The sequence below is a fragment of the Ciona robusta genome, chromosome 2, assembly GCF_009617815.1.
Source record: "Ciona robusta chromosome 2, ASM961781v2".
NCBI classification, from domain to species: domain Eukaryota; kingdom Metazoa; phylum Chordata; class Ascidiacea; order Phlebobranchia; family Cionidae; genus Ciona; species Ciona robusta.
Genome location: NC_143236.1, coordinates 4,186,188 through 4,210,021, shown reverse-complemented (window position 1 = coordinate 4,210,021; position 23,834 = coordinate 4,186,188). Strand labels below are relative to the sequence as shown.

The window sequence follows — 23,834 nt, the reverse complement described above, 5'->3', positions numbered from 1 at the left end:
GCATCGTTAAAACGCTCTACTGTTCACTGCATAAAGTGTATAGCCTGACTCATTGTTTCAGTCAGTTTAAACCGCTTTATTTTTTATTCTGCAACATAGAAACTGCGCGCCAAATTTAATTCGATAATCGATACGTTCTCACTTCTTCCATGTAGGTTAATACAATGACGCTGTTGGGACAAAGGCTTTGTTTTGCGAACAAAACAATTTTTGAGTTCAAGCCTAAATTTAGCATCTAATTTAGACAAAGTGCTTTAATATAGATAATGCAGATAAGGAAACAAGTGTGGCAACCGGAAAGAATAATGATTAAGCTCTTATCGTTCTAGGACATCTTTCCAACCCGAGGTCCTTTTTCCGGTATGAAGGTACGGTTTATACAAAACGTTGGCAAAATGATTGTATCGAAAAATTCTATATAGTTCGACTAATCATACAATTTGTATGAAACATATTGCATAGTTGATTGAAAACAATTAAGCTAGCTAAGCTTAAATGGTTTGCGCAAAACCTTGAATAACCTTGCGCAAATTTTAGGCGACCAATCATCCTTTATAGATTCACCTTTCATCGCAAGTCGCATTCAACGTGCATTAACGACGGCAGTCGCATAATTGTATCACGATGCCGACCAACTATTATAGATGTACAACCTACTCATCCGGCGGTAATTGCGCTTCCAAAACGCAACACAAAAGGATGTGCTTAGAGCCATACCGAAAAGCGGCCACACGATGGCGTGCACGATGTCAGAAACCCCAATAACGCGACTGAGCATCACAGCGTCACCGCTTTGAAAGCACGGGTAAGTGGAATTGACATTTCCCCATGTGACGGCGTGAGTGTAGAGTTCGGTCACCATGACGCGCATATCACTGTGGCAGTGGGCAGGCAAAAAGGAGCATCTCCTGTAAAGATTGTCGCCTCCGACGAAGTTATATTCATTTTGAAATAGCAGAAGTGGTAGCGTTGCATCAGTGCTTGCGTTCGTTGTGCTGTTTGTATTCATCATCGTTTCATTTGATGATCGTTTAACGCGATTTTCGCTTCCTAACATGGCCGCTGAAGAATCGAAATATGAAGATGTACTCCGCCGAGTTCGATTTGACCGCTGCGTAACATTCTCTGGTACTTGAAACTGCGTCGTGACGTAGATTTGCAAACAGGGCAGGACACGTTTCATGCCATGTTCCGCAATGGAGTCCACGTAACACGTCGTATTTCCATTGAAAATAGTTGTCACCACTAAATGGAAAATTAGGGTTAAATTAAATATAACTGCCAAACGGTATATTGTATCATTCTGTTGCGAATTTACAGCATCGACAACAAATTTGCACCCGTACTATATAACAGGACGGTCTTACTTAGTAATACAACTTAGGCTTAAAAAATGCAATAAAAACAGGCATGTTGAAATGAAATAACAAAAATTTCCTTTAAAAGCGTTTTTAAATACACTCGTAAACCTAAATTACATTTGTCACTGCACTTATAGCGTAATATTTAGTAGGACTGAAGAGGACGGGACGACGCCTTTAGCACACAATATATTCTGATCGTGTTTTAAACAATTAACAACGATCAACGAGAATCGTGAGAATACGGTTTTATAATTCTTTAAATGTTCTTTGTTTACTACCAAATGGGTTAAAAAATAGAATAGGAAAGCTTCCCATCATCTTCCCCACCCTACTATATATATGTTACATCCTGCGATTTGCACGGGCTGTAATAAACATCGAACATCCACATAGTTATAGTTTAATATGGACTGTACTAAGCATCAAACAAATCTCACCTTTACAGGTGGTTGGTTTGAAATTCCAAGCATATATTCCTGGACCTGCGGTTGTAATGGTAAATATAATGCATTCAAACGAAAAGAAGAAGAGTAGAGTTGAAAATGTGAGGAAAACTTGGCTGAACTTCGGGCACACCATCACACGGAGACGGATGCCTGAAAATAAATAATGTTCGAGATTAAACAAAAAAAACAACTTTACTATCTACTACACACTGAGATTACCCGCACACCTTACCAAGGCCCACATTTAATTAGTTTGATCAAACTGTATTCAATACAAAGCTCGAGTCTTACTATCCAGTATCAATAGTAGTTTAAACTGAATAAGCATAAGGTTTCTAAGAAAACATAAACAGACCGGTGTCTTTGTACGGACTAGCTCTGACTGTCGTGATCGCCATTACGACGCGCAACAGCAGAACGCGTCTATTGGCAAAGGACTAAAGAAACAGAATCCGTTCGTCAATGGTCCGCGCTGACAACTCAAAAAATATGACAGCAGAGACAGGATTCTTTCGTCTTTATGCGCTGAACGACGGTATTAATGTGCGTGGCACGTTCGTGTATACGTGGACACACAGCAAACAAGAAAAGAAAACCTATCACCATCGCGAATCGATACAAATTAGCTTAAGAAAACATTGGTTCGGCCTAATTTCGAGCCACCTGCACAATTGAAACGCTAAACCCGACGAAGAACGCGTATCATCAGACCACTAATCCATTTCTTCGCCTGTAATTGCCAGTCGACTTTTGCGACTTGAAGCTACGATTTTGATTGAGATAAAAATGCCTGGTGCAGCCGATTCCGCAGTGGAATATTCCGTTACGTCGATGTGACGTCATAGCTAAATAAACCCAGACTGAGTATGCCCTCACTACTCGATTGTGTTACGCGGTTACGTTAACGATTTTTCTTCGCTTTTGATAAAACGTTGTGGGTAATTGATATTTGGCATGAGCTATATTTCTAATTATAGCACAACATAATCTGCGTTCAAATTTATGCGCCTATTAACCAAGAATTACTTTGTAGTCAAAAAAACGGTTTAATTATTTAACGAATTGTGTAACTTTACATTACGTTTGCCATATTTTTCACATGTAAACGCAGGACAAAATTACCTTTTGTACATGCTACACGAAACAAATGACGCGTCGTAACTATTAACACGACAACTGTTTATGCGGCTGAGGATAACAACAACGCTAGACAATTATGCGGCTTTGTTTGAAATATGGTTGAATTTACGACACAATTTTGTCTATGACGTCACAATGCCTAGTCTGGAAAACAAGCAACCGTTTCCGCCACGTTGGCGGGAATTACGCATTTTGATTTTTGTTTACGATGTTTTGGATTGACGTTAATATATTTGAACTGTACCGGAATCGTTTCGTTTTTTTGTGTCATTGAAAAAGAACGTTCAAAATATGAAGTTACCATATTCAAGGTAAGGTAAAAAGTTGAATTTAATATTTTTTGCATTTTTTTGTCGTAATACCCAAAGTTAGTACAGACGTTGGTTATACCGAATTTATCTTGGTTTTCTCTGTTTTATTTTATTGTACCATAAAGTCTAATTAGACTTGTTAAGAGTCGATTCATGTCATAAAAACCCTTCATACAGATTATAATACAGTCGAAACAAATATAAGTTTAGTATAATGTGAACTAGTGTGTATATGAGATTGTGAGATACTATGGTGCAATTATACACCCAAAATCACATTGGCTAAACCATTGTACCGAGGGCATTAGACGTGGCAGTTTGATTTGAACGCCTTCGACCCAGCTGCTTGTCTTGATCCGCCCCATTACTGCCATCTCGCGGCCGAAAGTTCCAAAGTCCAGCCTTTGCAGTTTTGCTATGCAACATAGTACAGCGTCATCAGCTATACTGTCATAAACTACTGATTCCGACACATTCTTAAGAATGCATGGGACATGGTTTATATTCGGGGTTAAACACAGCCTGAATCGTATGCCCTGACCTTAGTTTCCTTAGATTTCTTTTATACTGTAGCTAGGGACTGTCGAAGCTCGGTTAATATTCTTTACCTATATTTCTTTATAAAACAGTACAAACCATTAAACAGGGAAAGAGTACGTGTCGCTTTTCTGTCAAATCTAACAGCATGATAAACCCAATTTGCGACAACATCCTGTATTAACCATAGCGCCTATTCGATCCGCTCTCTTTACACAAACATTATATTGAAAAAAGCTTTTACAATACTCCTATAGCGCAACAATTGACACAATAGAACTTAGCAGACAAATCAGATCAACGGGCCAGTCACACACTGCACACCACAACACAAAAGCAGCTTCATACCATTTTACCTGTTTAAATCCAGTTATATATACTTCCGACAAATGTACATCACTCGTGTTTGAATGTTCGTGAGATACTACTAATTGCGGCACGTGGTGGTCAACCCTTTATATAAGGTGGCTTATCGAGCGCCAGGTGGGTGTTCTATTACAGCTTAATTAAACGAATTCGGAACCGCTTATTCCAATTCCACGACTGGTCGATGGCGAATCGGTTTCACGGCTTTGTATTAGCGTACGAAACACCAGGGAGTCATTTACGAGAGAAAATACGATTGATTTTCACGAGTTGGCCATCAGTTCGTGACATATCATCACACGTGTTGTACAAGCAGCAGGCGGTACCTTACGGGATAATCCGATGCTTAACGCCTTTCGCCACCAACCCTCATTGTTATGATTTTAGGACGCATTACCTTCAATAGACCTGCAGTTGCAATAAATATACGACGTATATATAACGTTGTTGTCTTTTACCTGATCAATTACCAAGTTAACTACAGCTCAAGCGTGCAAAACTGCAACTGTACTCTCATCCTCCTAAATTAGGTACGCAGAATTTTGAACCGTGAAATAACTGAACGACGTATCGAACTTTATACAACGCTGCCAAATATCCTTCACTTTATTTTAACCAGAGAGAACCCTCAGTTGCCAGTAACTGTGGATAAGCTCATATACCTCAGTTTTCAATTTACGACCGAGTATAACCGCTGCTACAATTTTAAGTTTTATGGTATATAGTACAACTTTCAAACTCGGTTCAAAACCATAAACGCTGCTATGTATACTACTCGCAAAACACAGTCAAATACAGAAGTAAATATTAGTCAAGAAAAACGAAACAAATACTATATATGCATAGATTGACATTTCTGACATTTCCCTCATTGCTTACCCTTAGGGTAAATCTGTATACATCTGAATAAGACATTGCTCAGTCTAAAAATCTATGGTAATTCTATTCTCCTAATACGTTCCTACTTAGCATAATTTAATTACGGCCTTGTAGAATGGGATAATGTGAAATATCAATTACAGTCGCATTTCTTGCGAATCGTGGTATCAATTCTTTACTTAATTCCACTAAAATCCCCGTTGCTTTACCTATCACAATAATAGTAAAATATACATTAATATACAGATGCTGTTTAACTCGAATTACCCCTTAAAATTGTAACCGTTTGCTCTTTCCATCTGTCTAGGCCTGGAAAGTGTAAACTAACCGAGCGTGAATGCTGAAAATAATAGCAGAGCTTTAACTAATTCGACGCATGCTGTTACAAAATCAATAGCTTATGACAGAAATACGATCCAACCAAACGCCATCAAATCACTCGCCTGCTTTTCAACGATACCTGCTTTCTATCGGACTTTGTTACGCCGACACATACCGTACGGCGGACGGTCAATTTATTTAAGGCGACTTTTCTGTTTAAGGTTATATTTATTAAATTTCAACTGTTGACAAGAACTATGCATACAATAATTGAATTTCTACCTATTGCTAACTCCATCTAAGATTAATATTATTCAAATCTATATAAACTATAGCGTCATGTGGCTGTGTATATACAACGGGAAAATCTCTGGCAAAGTCGTCGACGGTAAACACATCACTGACAGTGAATAGATCTTTTCACCAGCTAATACAATTCCGTATACATGATACTAATGCTAAAGTATATATATATATATTATATACATAACCGATAAAATAGCAAACAATTTCATCTTACGCACCTTTAGGCCGAAGTTGAGGTTCAATGGTAAACTATCTGGCAGCAAGTTGCAATTTTTTGAATGCCAATCCGAACGCAACGTAAGGTAACCAACGTAATAGACGCCCATCGTCTGCTAAATACAGCGCAAAGTTCGAACGAAGATCAAACTGGTCATTCAAATCGGATCGACAGGAGTATATGCGACCAGTCGGCTTAACACACGGTGTTATTAATAAACATGACATAACTTCTTTACGGCCTTAGTTAAGACCTTTGGGTAAGACCAAGGACCACAGCAGCTCAAAATACATGCCCGGTGTATATTTAAACGCGCAGAACGAGGTATAACCCGACGCACAGGCGACGTTAAGCGTGACGTAACTCTATTTTCAATTCAACGTCAAGCATGCTGCCGTGAAAGGAAAACAACGCTATAGTAGTCGTGGTGTCACGTTACCAGGTGTTTAGTTTGCGGAGTAACGACTGAAGTCAAAACCGTTTCTGCAAAGTGTAGAAAGTATGATGGAAGTATATGGAGCAATATGCCCTGGAAGCAACCAACCGCGTTAAGTTTATATTCATTATCACGACCGTCACAGGCAAACAGGATGCCCTGCAGCTACCGCACCGTAGCAGAGTTTAAATCAATGTAAAAATCTTTATCTACAGTCATTCAATTTAACTTCACTTCAAAATTTACATAATTTCATTTTATATTAAAAGTAAAGTGTATTAACTTTTTTTTATGTACAGACAAGTTACAGGCTGGCATAAAACACGACAGTATCCAATTTCTAGCATCAAAACAAAGCATTTCACAGAAATTAACAACTTTTGCCGGAACTTTTCATACTACTCAGTTCTATCGAGTTTTTCTCACGATATCTGCAGACAGACAATATCACAACAACAACGCGCCTCTAAAACTCCCTTGACATTAACTGCACCTGTGACTTCAACGAGTGCCTATCAAAACTAAATGGTCTTGCTTCTCAAAAGCTTTAAGCTAAAACCTTCTGGTACCGTACACGTTTTCCTGCGTTTGTTTCATTAATAAACTCGGCGGTTGGGTCTAGCGGCAGAGAAAACCTTGAAATGGCGTGAGCAATTGGCTGCCGGCAAAAGGCATGGTTTGCGGGAAACGCGAAGAACGCTCGTAAACTGACTATCCCTGTGTTTTGTATCCTCAGAGGAATTCTCGTCAGCTTGACAGTTAAAGATTCCAACGTCAAGTTGTTTCTTGCTTAAATCTATCGTCTAATTAATTAGCTGAAAACTTGAACCACGGCAAATTTAGTGATATTTTCAACAGGTGATTAAACTCATTAGTTTCTTAAGGGCTAATTAAACTGTAGCGAAATGAAAAGCTGCCGCATTTCTACCCTAACAATGTTAGGCTAACATTGCATAATTTTTTTAGGATTTAAAATGGATGTGTTGGGAAGAAACAACCACCGTCGCGAAGAAGCTAACCGCAGAAACCGAGGGCTGTAATTTTACCCGGGAGCTAAAACCGTGAGTCCTACGTTTAAATAAAACCAGAGCTAATTAAACCGTAGATTTTGAATCTCCCGTACGCAGAAATAAATTGAGCAAAATCAGCGTTTATGTGTATACGGTGTAAAGCATGCTTAAACGTCGATATCTCCCAGTGCCTGTAGTTACCAAGTTAAAAAAACATTTTTACAATATAGTTGCATTGGACTTGTACAAAAATTCTTTCAAATTTAAGGTATAATGTGCATTAATAATCACCAAACTAAGGAATAAATCACCAAACTCAGCACCTCTTCCCATTTAAACCTCGCAGTTCTTACTCTTGTAAACAACTTTATACGCTATACTATAACACACCGCTTTGCAAACTGACTTCACGCAATTGCAATAAGCAAGTTATGTTGTCACATCAATCAACTTAAAACTCCGAATCATATCACGCAAACACGGACGTCATTTCCTGTCGAGTGCGTTGTCGATTTGCTGTTTGGCGCAGCAGCGCCGTCGCGTGGAAACTTTCCGGAATACGACAATTAATTGGAATCGTACTGGTTTTTTGAGATAATTTGGACTTTAATGAAGGAAACTTATAAAAGTGTTTTTGGCAATATATAGTTTATCTTACTTACCAGAGAAACATGACTTACGATCTTCGGTATCGTAAGAGATCACGCTTTTACTTCTTTTGTACTCCCGTAAAGGTCTTTGCGCACCTGCTGTACGTTTTAAGTTCGCAGGGACAGTCGCATCAAATCGTCCTTTCCTCCTGGCTCCTGTGTTTTTTAAACCACTGCTGGTACGTGGGCCGGTGATCCAACCAACTTTCTTCATATTTAACACCTCGGTCTGTTTCCTTTTCATCTTGCTGTTAGTTTAAAACAGTCTTTAGTTTCGGTAGCACCAGTTGCCAACCTTGTCTTCAGTTTAGTTTCATGCGCGCAAGAGTTACCTCAGAACGCCACAGGACACGACAAATCAATCAATCATTCTCTCCACGTCTAGCATTTCCTATCACTATTGTTTAAACTTTCTTAGTAAACCGCTTATTATCAAAAGATGTATCGTATTCAGTTCGAGCTATACCGCGGTTGTTTCGGTTAACCTTACCTTTAGCGTCTAGTTGTACTGGTAAAATACCGAAGCAAGTCTCGACTATGTATATTTACCAGACAAACGCAACACCATCGCATCAGACTTATACACGTAAAAGACTGGCGACTTAAAATTTCTTCGTAAATTAGCAGCTACAATTTGATTATGCGATGTCAAGTTGCTTATATAGAGCGACATCTTCCATCACTTGAAAGCTAAGTCTATTACACATCGATCTGCCATCAGGTGCAAAGCCTATAACTATAAGAAACAAAACTATACGACGTTCAACTTATGCTATAACGTATTTTTTTGCAGCAGTCCATTCATTCTTACATTTTAAGTGGTATACAAATGGCATTCTTTTAAAACTTCCACTCGGCTGTCTATTACAACGCGATAAATAATTTAGGCTTACGGTATTCAAACACGTCGTACAGCTTCGTTAGTTACATTATAGTTTAGCTGATGGCAGTCTAATCACATACTAGACGCTTTTTAATATTCCCCGCTAATCGGAACTCGTGAAGTCCAACTCGGTAACAAAAAGCAACTTAACTCTAAAAAGCACTTCTCCTCAGTGGCTCTATCGCATAGTCTAAACAACAATTTTTTATCGCTATATGACTTTTAGACGTAAACCCTGGCTCCTCTACACGACCACGAACGTGCCAACCCTATTTTGTAAGAGGTAATGAGTCGAATTATATACGCGTCGTACATCCCCTTAACTTTAATTGGCTTTAAAACCTCATCAACTTCACTCTACTGACGATTTGTTAAAGAATCGATGGAAGGGCGACTGAGACCAGATACGGTATCGTCCTCAGACCTATATATCCTTTGCAAATTGATCCCAGGTCCCCTTATTAGCGTCTTCTCTCGTCGTGAACGCTCAATATCCTGACCACAGCGATACTACCCGGTTATCTACGAATTGGGGGCCTTGGATTTAAACTTATTTGTATGTAACGTGCACCTCGTCCCTAGCATTTGTCGAGTAAAACGTCTCAACCGCTAAGCTGCCTCGCTATTTTATCTTGTAAACATTAAGAACCACAGATTGGCGTTTGGTTTATTGAGATTCCAGTCTGTGAAGAAAGGCAACCGAACCACCACTTCTGCTGCAACCTTTAAATATTTAATTCTAATAACCCTTTAGCCACAAATAAACAAACCAGCATTGGGAACAAAAGATTCTTGGATTTTTAAACATTCCACAGCGCGCTTGTGCACCATTGATAAGACATTTTATATTGCTTTTCAAAATTACTTTGTTTTATCTCGACATATAAAATCCGCCACGCGGCGCACGCAAGCTAATCTCGAAAAAAAAAACTCGTTAGGGTATAAGCTTTATTGCTTCGAAACTTAAAAATTTAGAATGCTTTGGATTCAAACAAAACAGAAATGTCCCAATATAAAGTGTTGTAATTATAAGTCAATAAATAAACCAGGGTTTTCATATCGTATTCTAGCCAACTTTAACTCTAGCAATTGCTGCCTGGTGTATCATGTACCCCACATATTGATTTCATTCAAAATGCGTTGTTTTTATTATTGGCCAAAACGTTCAGTTAAATATGGTAGTTCTTTATAGCATATTAAAAGTTTTAATCGTAAATTAATTAAGTTCCCAAACAACGTTATCAGCACGGCCGATTTTACAAGTACATTGAAGATAAGCCATTTGCTAAGCCAGTCGATCCAGCAATAAGTGTCCACGGTACAGATGTTCATTGGATTAAAACATGGTAGTACAGCTTAAGTCGTGGCAAAGAGGATTCGAATCCGAGGCAAGGAGTTGTCGGTTAACATGGCTGCAGGCGGCCCTGACACGCCACCGCTTGTGCAAGTTCATTGATTTTTCTCCCACGTTATTCGTATATGCCGTCTCAGCAGGCAAACGTCTGTAAGTTGTTCACCGAACATGTTAATCCTACTGTGTTCGCATCCACTCAAGTAGTGACGATGCAGAAGAAATTGTCCAAGTCTTCGAGTCAAATCGATACTACAGAAGCACTGCGAACTTTTTTCTTTTTTCATTTTCTAATCGAGAACTGATGCCTCCTCTCTAAACGCGCGGTCGGGCTAAACGCATTTACGTAAGAACGTCTGACATATACGCAGTCACTCGCGCTGGCAAATCTTCAATTTAATTTTCACTTAGCCTTTCTAGTATTTCCCCAGTCATGTCCAGAAGTTAGCCAAGATCACTTTTTTACACTGGAAGAAAGTACAGCTATATCCACAGTACCAGACTGTATTATGGAGTCTCTTGGCGAGATAACCCGATGTTTTTTATATATACTGCACCTTTAATCAGATTGATTTTCAGATGATTTTCGAGCGAGTATAGCCAAAACAAGCCAGTTAAAATGTCTCGCCGTACTTTGAAAATAGTTTCAAATGCAATTTCGCGACGGAGTTTAGTTTTCGGATTTTGCCTCATTCTCAATTTTTCAATTTCGTGTTCGCAAGATTTTGACTCACGTGCAATACAGAGTTCGGTATCGATTCCCATCGGTTAGTATATAGTTCTATACACTGCTTACCATTTATATTCGTTTACTTGTATATACTGGTATTGAGTCATATACCTGCACTTCATACTTTTATATGATCTAACATGAACAACATGTATTTAGTTATTCCTCTTTTTCTTAGGATACGGATATGTTTCATTCTAATTAACAATTTGTTTTTGATTTTTAACACGATTAATTTTAGCATTTTTATTTCATATCTTACAGTAGACTTTGCGTAAAGCCAAAGTTAATATCTTTCCAACATATACTGCGCTTTCGACGAAAGCATTAGATCATTTTTAAATGCGCGATTTTCTGAATTCAAAAAAGTATATGTATTGAGTCAGATTTTTCACTCAAACGCGGAAAAGTGTTTCTTGTTTTTCAAAATTTTACTGCTTACGAGTACTCGGTATGGAGAAATACGAGTCCCAACGTAATAATATCCGGTTTGCCTAATTTTTGATTGATTTGTTGTTTACTCACGTCCCTCCGCGAACAATAATACTCCAACTCCCAAAGGAGGCCGACTTTTTAATATGCTTTTTTATGAGAAACCGTCCAAGCTTACAGCATTATCCCATCGGGCAGCTCGTTCGACACGGTTATTAAAACAAGCCCCAAAAAAATCAATTGCAACTTCTGCAATGCTGATGCCCTGATACGCCGACTGGTTTCTAATTGTCAGCAAATCAATATGCATTTTAGTGAGTTGTACACGGAATTAATATAACTGGGCATGATCCAATCCATAGCCCCAGTTTTTTTTTCTGAAGTCAAATTTATCTTTACTTTCTAGTATAAGGCGCTAAAAATTGTATTTTGATGGCGAGTACATAGTTAATCATTTAGATTCTATAGCTACATTCATCCACAACGAATACCCGAATATACCTATGGCGGATATAGTTCTGTGTTTAACATACATAGTAGGGTGGGGCAAAATGAAATACCTTTAGAACATAATATCCAAATACCTGAACTGTCTATGGGAGTACGAGAATACGGATTTATAATATCTTGAATGCTTTGTTCTTTTTTTACTACCAAATGTGGCGGGAAAATAGAATGAAATGGTGTCCCATCTTCCCCTACTTCATACTTGAACTTTTTTTTCACGAAATATCAACATATATTTTGAACTTTATTCTTTTTGTTGCAGGGGCAATTCTACCTGTTGGCAACAATCGTGTGGATGCGATGTTCAAGTTAGCACTGAAACGTCACAACGCTCAAGTTGTGCTGCCCTTTTCTCCCAGTAGTCTTGGCAGCCAGCCCAATCTAAGATTTCGAGTATTTCTCCAAACTTCAGTTATCAACGATACATTTACCATGGCGCAAGAATGTAAGATATATGTACAATATATAATTTATTTATTAAAGTTTAATTTCCTGAACACTCTTCACGAGTCGGTGCCGAATCCCAGAGCTGCGTGTTCTGCACAAAACAAAAATATTTCAAATTCAGAAAGCATATACACCGCGCACATAACAAATTGCTAAACTTAAAAATGTATAATTTCTGGTAAAACGCAGCATGCCATCGCAGGATTTTGCGTTGAGCTATACAATCGTAGCGATATACTTTCGGGAAAGCAGTAATAAAAATTCCAATTCATTAATTATTATAGCAACTTATATATATTATATATATTCGTGCTGTAAAAACTAAAAGCTTACGAGTTACCAAATGTACGTTACTTTTATTAATTTCGAAAAGCATGTTTGGGAATCTAATGTATTTGACCTTGCATATCCACCATCTTGTTTATCACAGACGCCTAACTAAGTTTTACACTATTCGAAATGCATCCAAACGTATTACAAGTTCATTGAATAAACAAATCAAATGAGACGCAAATAGCTTTCATATTTCTCATATCCGTTACTTTAATTTTATTGCAACCCGCATGCGGATGCTTGTGACCTACGAATACACAACTGAACCACGGAAACGAATCAAAGGTTGACCCAATAACACAACATAGTAATATAACTGTATATACAATCAGATCTCAACTGTTGTGTATTGTATTTACCTCCGTAATGATTTTATATTTATGCCTCATGGACATTTATAAGTTTAACAACGTGTGTTATTAAAGAGGCAGCTGTAGCGCTTTAATGCATTACTTATATTTCTTACTTTTCAGTTTGCAATCATATGTCACAACGAACACATACGATTATTGGTTTCTGGAAAGCGAGTTCAATGAACGCAATTATTTCTTATTCTGATACTTTCAACATCCCATGGATTACTCCGAGGTAACGGTAACATTTTAATTAAAACATTTGCTGTTCGTATAAGATGTTCTATAGATGTCTAAAATGTAACTGTATTACATTTTATCATTTAATTAAACCACCCCAGACTGTACATTTTGAGATTCACTCATGTTTTGCAGTTTTTGTAAAATCTTGAGTTCAGTTTAACTTCGGCCGTGATTCAATTGCGTGTTATAAAAACTAACATATAGGGATTTTGGCACACGTTCTTTTTTATATAAATGCTACTGTGCGGTATAATACAGATACCACATAATATCCCATATTTCCTTATCGTGTTTTATCGGTTAAAACGTTTTTTTTTTACCGGTAATTCAAACATGGACTTCTTACCCCAACCTATATTCTTTAAATTTCAACTTAATGTATAGCACTCTGGGGCAAGATGGGACACCTTTAGCACATAATGTTTAAATATCCTGATCGTCTTTTAAACAATAAACAATGATCTATGTGGGAGTCGTGAAGATACAGTTTTGTAATTCTTTGAATGTTCTTTGTTTACTAACAACTTGGGCAAGAAATAGAATAAAACGGTGCCCCATCTTTTTTCTTATATCTTATTATATTTGTAGTTTACCATTGCCCGACCAACCAACCAAACATGTCATTAACCTTCACCCAAAATTTGAAACATTTCTTCTGGATTTTTTATTCAAGTTGGGATGGAAGGAATTTACATTAGTGTACGATCAAAAAGAAGGTAAAACGCAACGTGTTTACATATTTGGATTTTTTTAGAATTCCTGCAAAAAAACGCCTATTTAATTTTGTTTTAAATCTGTCCTACCAGAAATCTTGTGAAAAGAAATTGGTTTATTTTTTAAATTTTTAAATGTGTATGACTTTATCTTTATAACGTATCCTCTGTTTTAGTTCATTTGCCGGTAAAGGCGGCGATCGCTTTTTGTCTGGAACGTGGCTTGAGAATCCAGGTTCGAAACTTGGCAGGGGTGGATAATATCTTGCCGACACTGAAGGAGATAGCGTGCAAAAAAGAATACAAAGTTTTGTTTGACGTATCGCTGCAACGATCAATGCAGACACTGGAAAAGGTCGATTTTATATAGACTTTATACGTATTATTGATTATGCCGACAAAAATCTCTTAACGGTTTTAGCTATTTGTTGTACAAATTAATTCCAATGCTCCGGCTGTGCGAGGACCTTGGTGCAAAAATTCTCATTCTCCATAAATTTTAGGTAAAAGTTAAACATATAATCTATGTGCTGCCTGATTGGCCATTTATAATTTAAAATAGTTTTAGGTAAAAAAGTGTAAACACCGCAGCCAAAGGAAATAAATAAGTTTCCGATTACAAATGTAATCGTGTCTGTCGGTTGCGATCAATGTGCGATATAATGACTCCCTGTCCCTGTGGAATGAACCCAGAACCTCGTGCGGTTGTCGCTAAAACAACATCGATTCTAACCGGGGCTGCAATCAAATATAGAGTGTGCAACAAATGTAAAAATTATGACAACCGGACGCAAGTCACTCGATACCCTTAATGTGATTAAGACCTTACAAACCACCGTCGATTATTTTTAAGACGCTATAGAGCCTTTTGTTTCCTTATTATAGAAAGTTTTACATTCAATTTAAATTATTGCCAAACCGTTGGTTCCGCCCACTCTTACTGAATGTTGTCGCTTCTCCAACAGATCAAAATTATGGGCATGCTTTCCATGGATTACCATTACATATTCTCGGATCTGGTAAGTCTGCACATGCATATATAAATATGAATCAATACCCAGTCGTGTCGCTGTATCGATTGCTGAACTGTTGCCGCCCATCTACGCGTCCTTCTCAACGGCATCTTGCTAATGATCGATCCTCACTTTCCTTGCAGTCACTCATAGACCAGGACCTGCGGCAATTTGCGTACGGTGCAAGTAACCTCACTTTTCTTGGACTCGTGGACAAGAGTTTTGAACTCTATGATAGCGTACTTCAGGGACAGACCAACCCATTTTTTAACACAGTCGGGGTAATGTTCCTTACTTGTTCGTTCATAAATTGCTGATAATGTTTTGTGCCATGAGTTGACGTGGAAAATTTTTCATATACACACAATTTAAACCATCTATTTTTATTTGGGTATCAAATATGACTTTAGTGGTTTCATTTATTTATTGTATGAGCAGCAAATTTCATGGCTTTTGACGCTGATTGATTTTCATTTAATTTCCTAAATACCCAATAGAGCAAAGGCGGCTATAATTTCAGTCTCGTGAAAGAAATCGAGTTATATTAATTAATATACGCCAAGTAATGTAAATAAAATAATGAGCATACAATTAAAGAAAAAAATATGTTCAATTTTGCAGAGTGAATCGGCCTTAATATACGATGCTTTTACTGCTATGGCATCCGGTATGCGACAAGTTATTGCAGATGGTTTGGTTTTCGAAACAGAAATCCAGGACGAAATCAATCGTGTGGAACGTGTCACGTGCCACCAAATGTCTATTCTTCCTCTAAACACTGGCAGTGAAATAAGTAAAGCAATTAAAGAGGTACAGACGTATAAGCATGGCGCTGTATACTGTATATATACAGTTTATCAAGATCGTTTTCATATACGAATACCTCTTAAAAGTACGTCATTTTTTAAAATAGGTTTAAAAACCAACATCACTTCTTTTCATATATAACAATACCACTAAAATGTACGATTTTGCACACCAGGTAAAATTTCAAGGCTTGACGGGCAACGTTGAATTTGACCAGCAAGGCCAACGAATCAACTACAGTGTCCGAATTTATGCTCTGGATAGACTGGGTCTTAACAGCATCGGTAAATGGACGGATTCCTCTGAAGAAGGCGATGGGATATTAGAACTAAACGATGTGGATTTGGTCGACCAGAGTGATTGGATATTGGAGTCTTACAGGAACGAAACGTTAATCGTGACTACAATTGTGGTAAGCGTATGTTTTAGGTGTATGGCACTGTAGTGTAGGACCGTTAGCACAAAATATCCCGTTTTCCCAACCGCGTACTGTGGGGTAAAATGGGACACTGTTAGCACATAAAATCTAAGCATCCTGATCGTGATTTTAACGATTAACAACGCTTTTAGAATCGTAAAGTTTATCGATACCTATAAATAGGCGACCTTGCTATACCGAGAATAAAGCGGGCCTTTAATGAATTCAATTATGCATATGCAATCCAATCAGCGTTTTCGGCCGTGCGAGAAAATACCTAGCGTTCCCCTATACCTCCTATCGGTCCACGGTCAGCCTATGAACTTGTTATATTTAATCTTGGGCCGAATTTTAATCCTTTCAAGCATTGGCAGTACACTTAAAGCAAGGGCCAAGCCTGGTTAAGCTGACGCCCGAGTTCGTTTTTTACTCAATTCTAATTAAGTTTTTTCGGTGCAATCACACAGTCTCCTTCATTGGCCGTGTATCAATTACCGGACATTGCTGGCTTCCGCCGTTGATTTAATCAACTGTATCTGCCACAGAACTTTCTTATTTTCCACTAAAACGGCTTATAGGAATTCGATCGCGTCTCTATAATTAGGCTCGATCGTCTTCTAGACTCTTGTCGAACCGAGAGGTCGCGTAAGGACGTTACTGTGCCGCCATATTTTCATTAATGAACTGTAATCATGACGAGACGGGAAAATGTGAAAGCATCCGAAAAAATGAATATACATCAATTTCCACGACACACGTCTATATTCCAGAATTTCACCAGTACTGTTGGCTATTATCCCACACCGCAGAATGTTACGAAATTAAAAGACTTTTAACAAAACAACGTTGTTATTCTTAAATAATTGCCTTATAGCGGATTTACGCGAATCGCCTCTCGCTGATAAAGTGACTGAAATTGATGACAGATAATAATTTCTTCACGGTTCGAATTAATCTTCAAATTCTGTCAAAACCGGTCCATACACTGATCCATACGTTCCCATTATAACCATCAATATCGACTTGAAAAGTAATGTTTAACAGTAAAGTACATTGTGATTTAACAGTATATATAGTAGGTTGGGGGGAAATGGGACATAGACTGTTGGTAGTTCCATAGAATGTTTTGCTAAAGGTGTCCCGTCTTCCCCCCCTACTATAGTTAATTTGTACTGCTGATCGGATGGTCGAAGTCTTGCAAAAAAAAGTGTAATTTTGTTTTTAGTTAAAAGGAACTGATTTTCCTTTTAAAACATATAAAACTACTGTAATTTATTTCTAGGAAGAACCATACGTAATTCGTAAACCAAATTGGCAAGAGTTGGAGGGGAATGACCGTTTTGAGGGATTTTGTGTCGACCTACTTAAAGAAATAACTAAGATTGCTCAGATACAATACCGGATCAAACCGGTTGATGACGGTCAGTACGGATCCAAAAACGACAAAGATGGAACATGGAATGGAATGATAGGAGAAGTTAAATACCAAGTAAGTGTTGACACAATTGTTTAGCAACACAGAAGAGCTTGACGGTATAAAGACTTAATGGATCCGTCTTTTTTATATCCGTAATAACGTACGCTGGCACGTAGTTTTATAAACCAATATTTATTTAATAATAATTAAATACTGGACTAAATCGTAGGTCCCAAAGGACTTCTTATACCCCTATAGAATATATTAATAATTACACTGTATCCAGAAAGCTCACATGGCAGTGGCACCTCTCACTATTACGTCAGCAAGAGAAGCAGTTGTCGATTTTACCAAACCATTTATGACACTTGGCATCAGTATCATGATCAAAAAACCCGAGAAACAAAATTACAATATATTTAGGTGGATTTAACCTAGTATATAGTATACGTATATTAGTATGAAACGTAAATAGATATGAACTAATTTTGACTACCTTTATTTTACTATAAAGACTGACTTTTCTATAAGCGCATTTTTTAATAGACCCCTTGTAAACCAGCAATTTAAAAGCTTCCTGTTTCATAGTTCCATAAAGTTTTAAACAACATTAAATTGTAAAAATAAACGTCAGTTTTTAATTAGTTTTTTGGATCCCCTATCAACTGAGATTTGGATATGCATTGTATTTGCTTACGTTGGAGTAAGTGTGGTCCTCTATTTGGTCTCCAGGTTCAGTCCATACGAATGGCATCGAAGTAAGTTCATTTTCGTGTTAGTGTCGTTCTGTGCATGTTTACTTGTATTTACAGTTTAATTATGGCAACTTATTTTAGGGTATGGGGGAGATAGGACACCCTTTTCATTCATTGTCTTATCCCCTTTGGTAGTAAACAAAGAACATTCAAAGAATTATAAAACTGTTTCCTTATGACTCCGACAAACTGTTGTTAATTGTTTAAAACACAATCAGGTTACTTGGTCTTTAGGTGCTAAAGGTATCTTATCTTACCCCACAGTACTATATATATTTCGAGCCTATACGTCATCTCTCTTATGTTTTATTGCTAAGGTCAAACAATTTAGTTTTGTAAAAGATATATTGTAAAATACTTTTTACATCCTGTTTAGGGAGCCTTACAAAAGTTACCAATAACGACGAAATTGATGCGGCAACAGACTTCGGTATTTTTAACAGCTTGTGGTTTTCGTTGGGTGCTTTCGTACAACAGGGCTGCGATATTTCGCCAAAGTCGTTCTCAGGTTTAAAAACTGTAAACCACATTTTTGTGTTTTTGTAAATTCCGTGATCCTTTTTTTATTTGTTGTTATAGAAACAAATTTAAAAAATCGTCACTGTATTTTGTGAAATTTTCTGCTAACACATTAAGTTTGCTAACACAAAATAAGGCTCAAAAGTGTTCTTACACTAAATTTTTATTTTTTTAGGTCGAATTGTTGGGGGTGTGTGGTGGCTGTTCACCCTGATAGTTATCTCATCGTACACTGCGAATCTTGCAGCTTTTCTTACTGTGGATAAAATGGTGACACCGATTGCAGGAGCGGAAGATCTGGCAAAACAAACCCTCATCCAGTATGGAACTCTAAGGTCCGGTTCAACAGTTAACTTTTTCAAAGTGAGTTTCGTTCATCTATGTGGTCAAATAAGGTATTTTTACGGAGTTGTTTTTGACAGCAATCGCCTTTGCCTACATATGAGAAGATGTGGGCAACAATGAAGTCTCAGGAACCATCCGTGTTCGTTAGTTCGAACAAAGAAGGCATAGCGAGAGTCAGAGCAAGCGATGTAAGTTTGCGGATTCCAAAATAAAATCTAAAACTTAAAATAGTTTTTTTATCGAACTATTGGTTATACTAAGTCTGGTCATATAAAAGATTAATGTAATATTCTTAGGGAGAATTTAAAATAACTCACGGAAAAAATCAATGCGTACCCGTGTCGCGATCTGGTTTTATACGATTGATTAATTACCTTCGATATTCTAACTCTTTCAATCCATTTCGCCTCCCCACAAACACAGGGAAAATACGCATTTCTAATGGAATCCACGTTGAACGACTACACAGAGCAACGTCGGCCTTGCAACACTATGAAAGTCGGGCCCAATATCGATTCAAAGGGCTATGGTATCGCCCTGCCCAAGGGCTCACCTCTCTAGTAAGTTCGATTAAATGCTTGTCTCTATTTTAACTGTTTATCAGCAAAGTTTCGACACATTTGGATTCAAAATTGGTCTTTATTTTACACTTTTTTGTTGTTCCATTTCTTTCATATACAAAACATTTGATTATGCTACTACTGGCCCATTTTAAATTCTTTATTTTTTAAATTAACTCACTTCTATGCAAATACGGTTTCAAAAATCATAAGTTTGTCTAATTTAAGTTTAATCTCCACATTAACGGTAATTTTATTTCAGCGATACGGTAAACTTGGCCATTTTAACATTACGCGAGCAAGGAAAATTACAGAAGCTTAAAAACTACTGGTGGTACGACAAAAGTGAATGCGGTGCAAATGGTGGAAGCGGAGCGGTAAGTTTCTAAAATAGATCTATGTTTCAATTAGTAGGGCGTAAAGTTAACTATATTGGAATATTATTCTTCCTTCCAAATTATAGACTGCCTATAAAACAATATATAGTACAATGGGGTAAAATGGGACATATTTTTTTTTTCTCATTGCATCTGGTAGTAAACAAAAAAATTCAAAGATTTATAAATCCGTATCCTCACGACTTTCATCAAACGTTGTTAATTATTTAAAACGTTATTTGGATATTGTGCTACGGGTGTCCCGTCTTCCCCCACCCTGCTATATAATAGGTATGCATTATACAAGCCGATTTTCCTAATTTACTAAGAGCTTGTACCGTATAACATGTTGATTGCACCATATAAAACGGCCACTCAATATACCGGCCTTAATTTTCAACGATTTCTGTTCAAGACGAAAACGCCAGCCTTGACCCTTGGCAACGTAGCAGGAGTGTTCTATGTGTTAATTGGAGGCATGGGGCTTGCAATATGTACTGCGTTGCTGGAGTTTTGGTATCACGCCCACAAGATCCGTAACTTCAAGAGGAAGCAGAAAGCAAAAGGTGAGTTACGTTTAATATAGTTTAGTGAACTTTAATGACGGTATAGTTGTTGCACGTGAGTCGTTGTTGTTTTAAAATCGGGAAATTGCTTCGTGTTGTTTTGTCTCTACTTTAAAAAAAACGTGAGTACTCGGTATATGTCTCCGTTTTATGTTCTGAGTTTGGAATGTTTTCTATGGCTCACTTCTGAATTTGAAATTCGTTCATACATCTTACTCAATTTGTAGAATGTGTGTCTTCTCTGCATGGCTTTTGCTTTCAATGTCCGTCTCATGTTCTTATGTTTTTTGTCTTTGTTGTTCAATTTGGCTAAAACTTTGACTGCCGTGTATTTATCAGCAGCAGCACGAGATAGGTTGCTTGCCGAGAGGTCGGTCAATATATCAACCACCGACAACATCCCGTCGGTAGGTGGCGACCACGAGTCAGCGGGACGTTTTAAATTCTGGCGAAGGAAATAAGGATACTCATTGCAATTTATTCTTCTTGAATCGTGTATGTAGATTGGCAAAGACACGTGTCCGTTCTTCAATTTGTAAATTACCGTATTTGAGTTTTCGTACATTTTTACTGCCGTCGACGAGCGCGAACATTTTAACGTTTCCCAACACAACGCAAATGGAAAGAACCGAAATCCCTAGTAAATGGGCGGAGATCGTTATGTTGGACACCTGATCAGCATGAGAAACTGAAAAGATCGCTTGTAAATAGGCGGAGAACGTTGTTTACTTCCCGCCCATTAACCAGCAGTCAATAACCTGCCACAACAAGTTCCGATGCTAACTGTTTTCCGTAAGTCGACACCACTGCTTTGTTGGAGGATAATCAGATTATGTCGCGACGCCATCTCTCAGATGGGAGAATTTATTTGAATCCACTGATTTCGTGTTCGAAAAGTAAGCAGACGCCTCTTTTTTGCTTTTTTTTACGGGAGTTTGCTTCTGAAAGGAGCGTGAGGGCTGCCAGAGAAATCGAAGCCGACTTGGAAAATGTTTTTGTTGTCCGTCTGTTTGTGACGTAACCCTGCTCGTGAATGGAGCGGAAAAACACACACTTCGAATCACTGTTATGAAATGTTTACCAGCTTGTATCGACTTGAAAGGGAATTATGTCATTGTCAGGCGGCTGTTTGATCTCTGTTATTAGCTTTCTTATATGGCGCGAATTCAGGAAAAGCTTTGACGGTCACACCGAGTAAAGTTAATGGAAGAAAATTACAGCTACAAAGTTCCCCGTTACGCCATCGTATTACATATAGGTTCTAGGTTGTGTCATTCCTGAAATTTGTATTCTGTGTTATAATTTTGTCCATTTGCGGCACCCCAGCGCTCTGTTTCTATTTCGAAACGAATTAGCCTGAACAAAAAAGCTCGCAACGCACTTTCCTATTTACGATCAACTGGGTATAGAAACAAAACACATTCCCACAATAGGCCCTGAAACAAGATTCATTTACCCACCTACTTTAATTACAGCTCTGTGTATCTTATAAAGAAGTCTCGCTATAGAAACTTCTCACCATTGTTCTTTACGTATGTAAGCTTGGCTAACAAGTTTTGGGCGGTTTGGTCTCGATTGTGGGTGGAGTAACCTGCCTGTTAATTTAAAACAAGTGTCATTGTATAGTCTTAAGGTACAATTACTTTGACATCTATTCAGCACACTTCAGGTATTAAGTTTAGCATAAATAATCCACTGTAAATGGGATGCGTATTACTTTCATTTGCTAACAAGCCAAGTTTCGCTTGACCCAACTCTATGATAAATTTAAATAGTGGTTGACTGAATGCTCAAAGATGATCGATTAGTCTCCCATCTTGATCTGAAGTAATCACCTTGAGTGAAATAAGTTAACCTGAAAACGAACTTAAAAGAACCCTATCGATTACATTGCGCTTTGTATCCATAAATTTGTTGACATTTTAGCCTATGATATGCTAACAAGCATAAAAGTTGTTTTAAAATGTCAACCAAAACGATTTTTATCACCCTGCAAATACCATATGCATTTTTGCGTAGCTTATTATACTCTAAATTTGGATGGTAAAACAAACAGTGCAACCGAATGGTAATTGCGTGAACTCGTGCATGGCCAGTTTCTCTCGTTTCGTTTGAAGAAGTTGAAGTTTTTGCTGCTCCATCATTCGCACCCGCGCCGAAATTCCCATGCCAGTTTCAGATTTCGCACGCTTGGCGTTTGGTATTCGCTAATTTAATAACCCAAGCGGGAGAAGTAGAATTCGAGGCAGCGGGTTGTCAACTCAAGGTTAGGCAGGCAAGAGTTCGAGCCCTAAATGAATTGTGGTTACCTGTTTTAGGCAGATTGTTTTTGCTTTCAAAAACTAAAGTCATCTTTTCTCCGCGAAACTTGCAAGTGAGTACGTTGAAGTGACGACATAAAATAACAACTTACTTAGAGTGTTGATGTACTTTATTTAATACAGCAGGGTGGGGGAGATGAGACACCTTTGCATTCTATTTTCTCGTCCCATTTGGTATAAAATAGAACATAACTCTAAGAATTATAAAATCATATTCTTACGACTCCCATAGACCGTTGTTAATTATTTAAAACACATTCAGGATATTTGTATGTTAGATGCTAAAGGTGTCCCGTCTTCCCCCACCCTACTATATAGTGCTTATGCGTACTTACAACGCAGCTGTTTGATTTTGTGGCTAGTAATTTGTTTGTAAGCAATGATGTCGCATACCCAATTATTTCATCGTCGAAAAACCATAGCGTAGCCGTAATGTATTTTGTTTTGATGACGACATACTGTGACTGCATTCCCTAAAGACTGGTTTGGTCTTGCGTGATTAAGGGGCCAAAGAGAGTTTACTAAGCGTGCGAAGTGATAAGGAATCCCAAGGGCGGATACAATAAGACGGGAGCGATCTTGGGTCATGTTCAAGTCCTCTCCAGCTTAAAATGCTATCCAGTCGCCTGTTAGATAATACGAGGTCGTTTTAAGGTACCAGTCGCTTTCACTCGCTTGAGTGGGGCACTCCAGCCAACTTCTTGTTGAGACAGTGATGCGACAAATCGACAATGCTTTTCATCTACCTTATGTTATAATTT

General features: G+C 37.9%; 2 protein-coding genes across 6 annotated transcripts; one reads left to right on the top strand and one right to left on the bottom strand.

Annotated features, from left to right (window-relative positions):
• Positions 1-65: 65 nt before the first annotated feature.
• Positions 66-8,401, bottom strand: LOC149740317 (uncharacterized). 3 transcript variants are annotated; one of them, XM_089871907.1, is made up of 3 exons: positions 7,996-8,401; positions 1,802-1,960; positions 66-1,245 (listed from the first exon to the last, which is right to left on the bottom strand). In XM_089871907.1, exons 1-3 carry the CDS (start codon positions 8,225-8,227, stop codon positions 620-622), a joined length of 1,017 nt encoding a protein of 338 aa, XP_089728033.1. In that variant the 5' UTR covers positions 8,228-8,401; the 3' UTR covers positions 66-619. The 3 variants fall into 3 exon arrangements, with proteins under 3 accessions (XP_089728033.1, XP_089728035.1, XP_089728036.1); XM_089871909.1 differs by lacking the exon at positions 7,996-8,401 and adding an exon at positions 3,558-4,133; XM_089871910.1 differs by lacking the exon at positions 7,996-8,401 and adding an exon at positions 2,166-3,508.
• LOC149740316 (glutamate receptor 2-like) lies at positions 3,147-22,824 on the top strand. 3 transcript variants are annotated; one of them, XM_089871874.1, is made up of 20 exons: positions 3,147-3,261; positions 7,290-7,384; positions 12,149-12,331; positions 13,140-13,254; positions 13,851-13,978; positions 14,152-14,330; positions 14,941-14,994; positions 15,132-15,269; positions 15,610-15,798; positions 15,971-16,207; positions 17,496-17,702; positions 17,917-18,053; positions 18,276-18,388; positions 18,762-18,893; positions 19,080-19,267; positions 19,327-19,437; positions 19,673-19,809; positions 20,072-20,186; positions 20,602-20,752; positions 21,092-22,824. In XM_089871874.1, the coding sequence occupies exons 3-20, from the start codon at positions 12,187-12,189 to the stop codon at positions 21,211-21,213; spliced, it is 2,598 nt and encodes an 865-aa protein (XP_089728000.1). In that variant the 5' UTR covers positions 3,147-3,261; positions 7,290-7,384; positions 12,149-12,186; the 3' UTR covers positions 21,214-22,824. The 3 variants fall into 3 exon arrangements, with proteins under 3 accessions (XP_089728000.1, XP_089727999.1, XP_089727998.1); XM_089871873.1 differs by lacking the exons at positions 3,147-3,261; positions 7,290-7,384 and adding an exon at positions 10,529-10,984 and having other exon boundaries at positions 21,095-22,824; XM_089871872.1 differs by lacking the exons at positions 3,147-3,261; positions 7,290-7,384 and adding an exon at positions 10,531-10,984.
• The last annotated feature ends 1,010 nt before the right edge of the window (positions 22,825-23,834 follow it).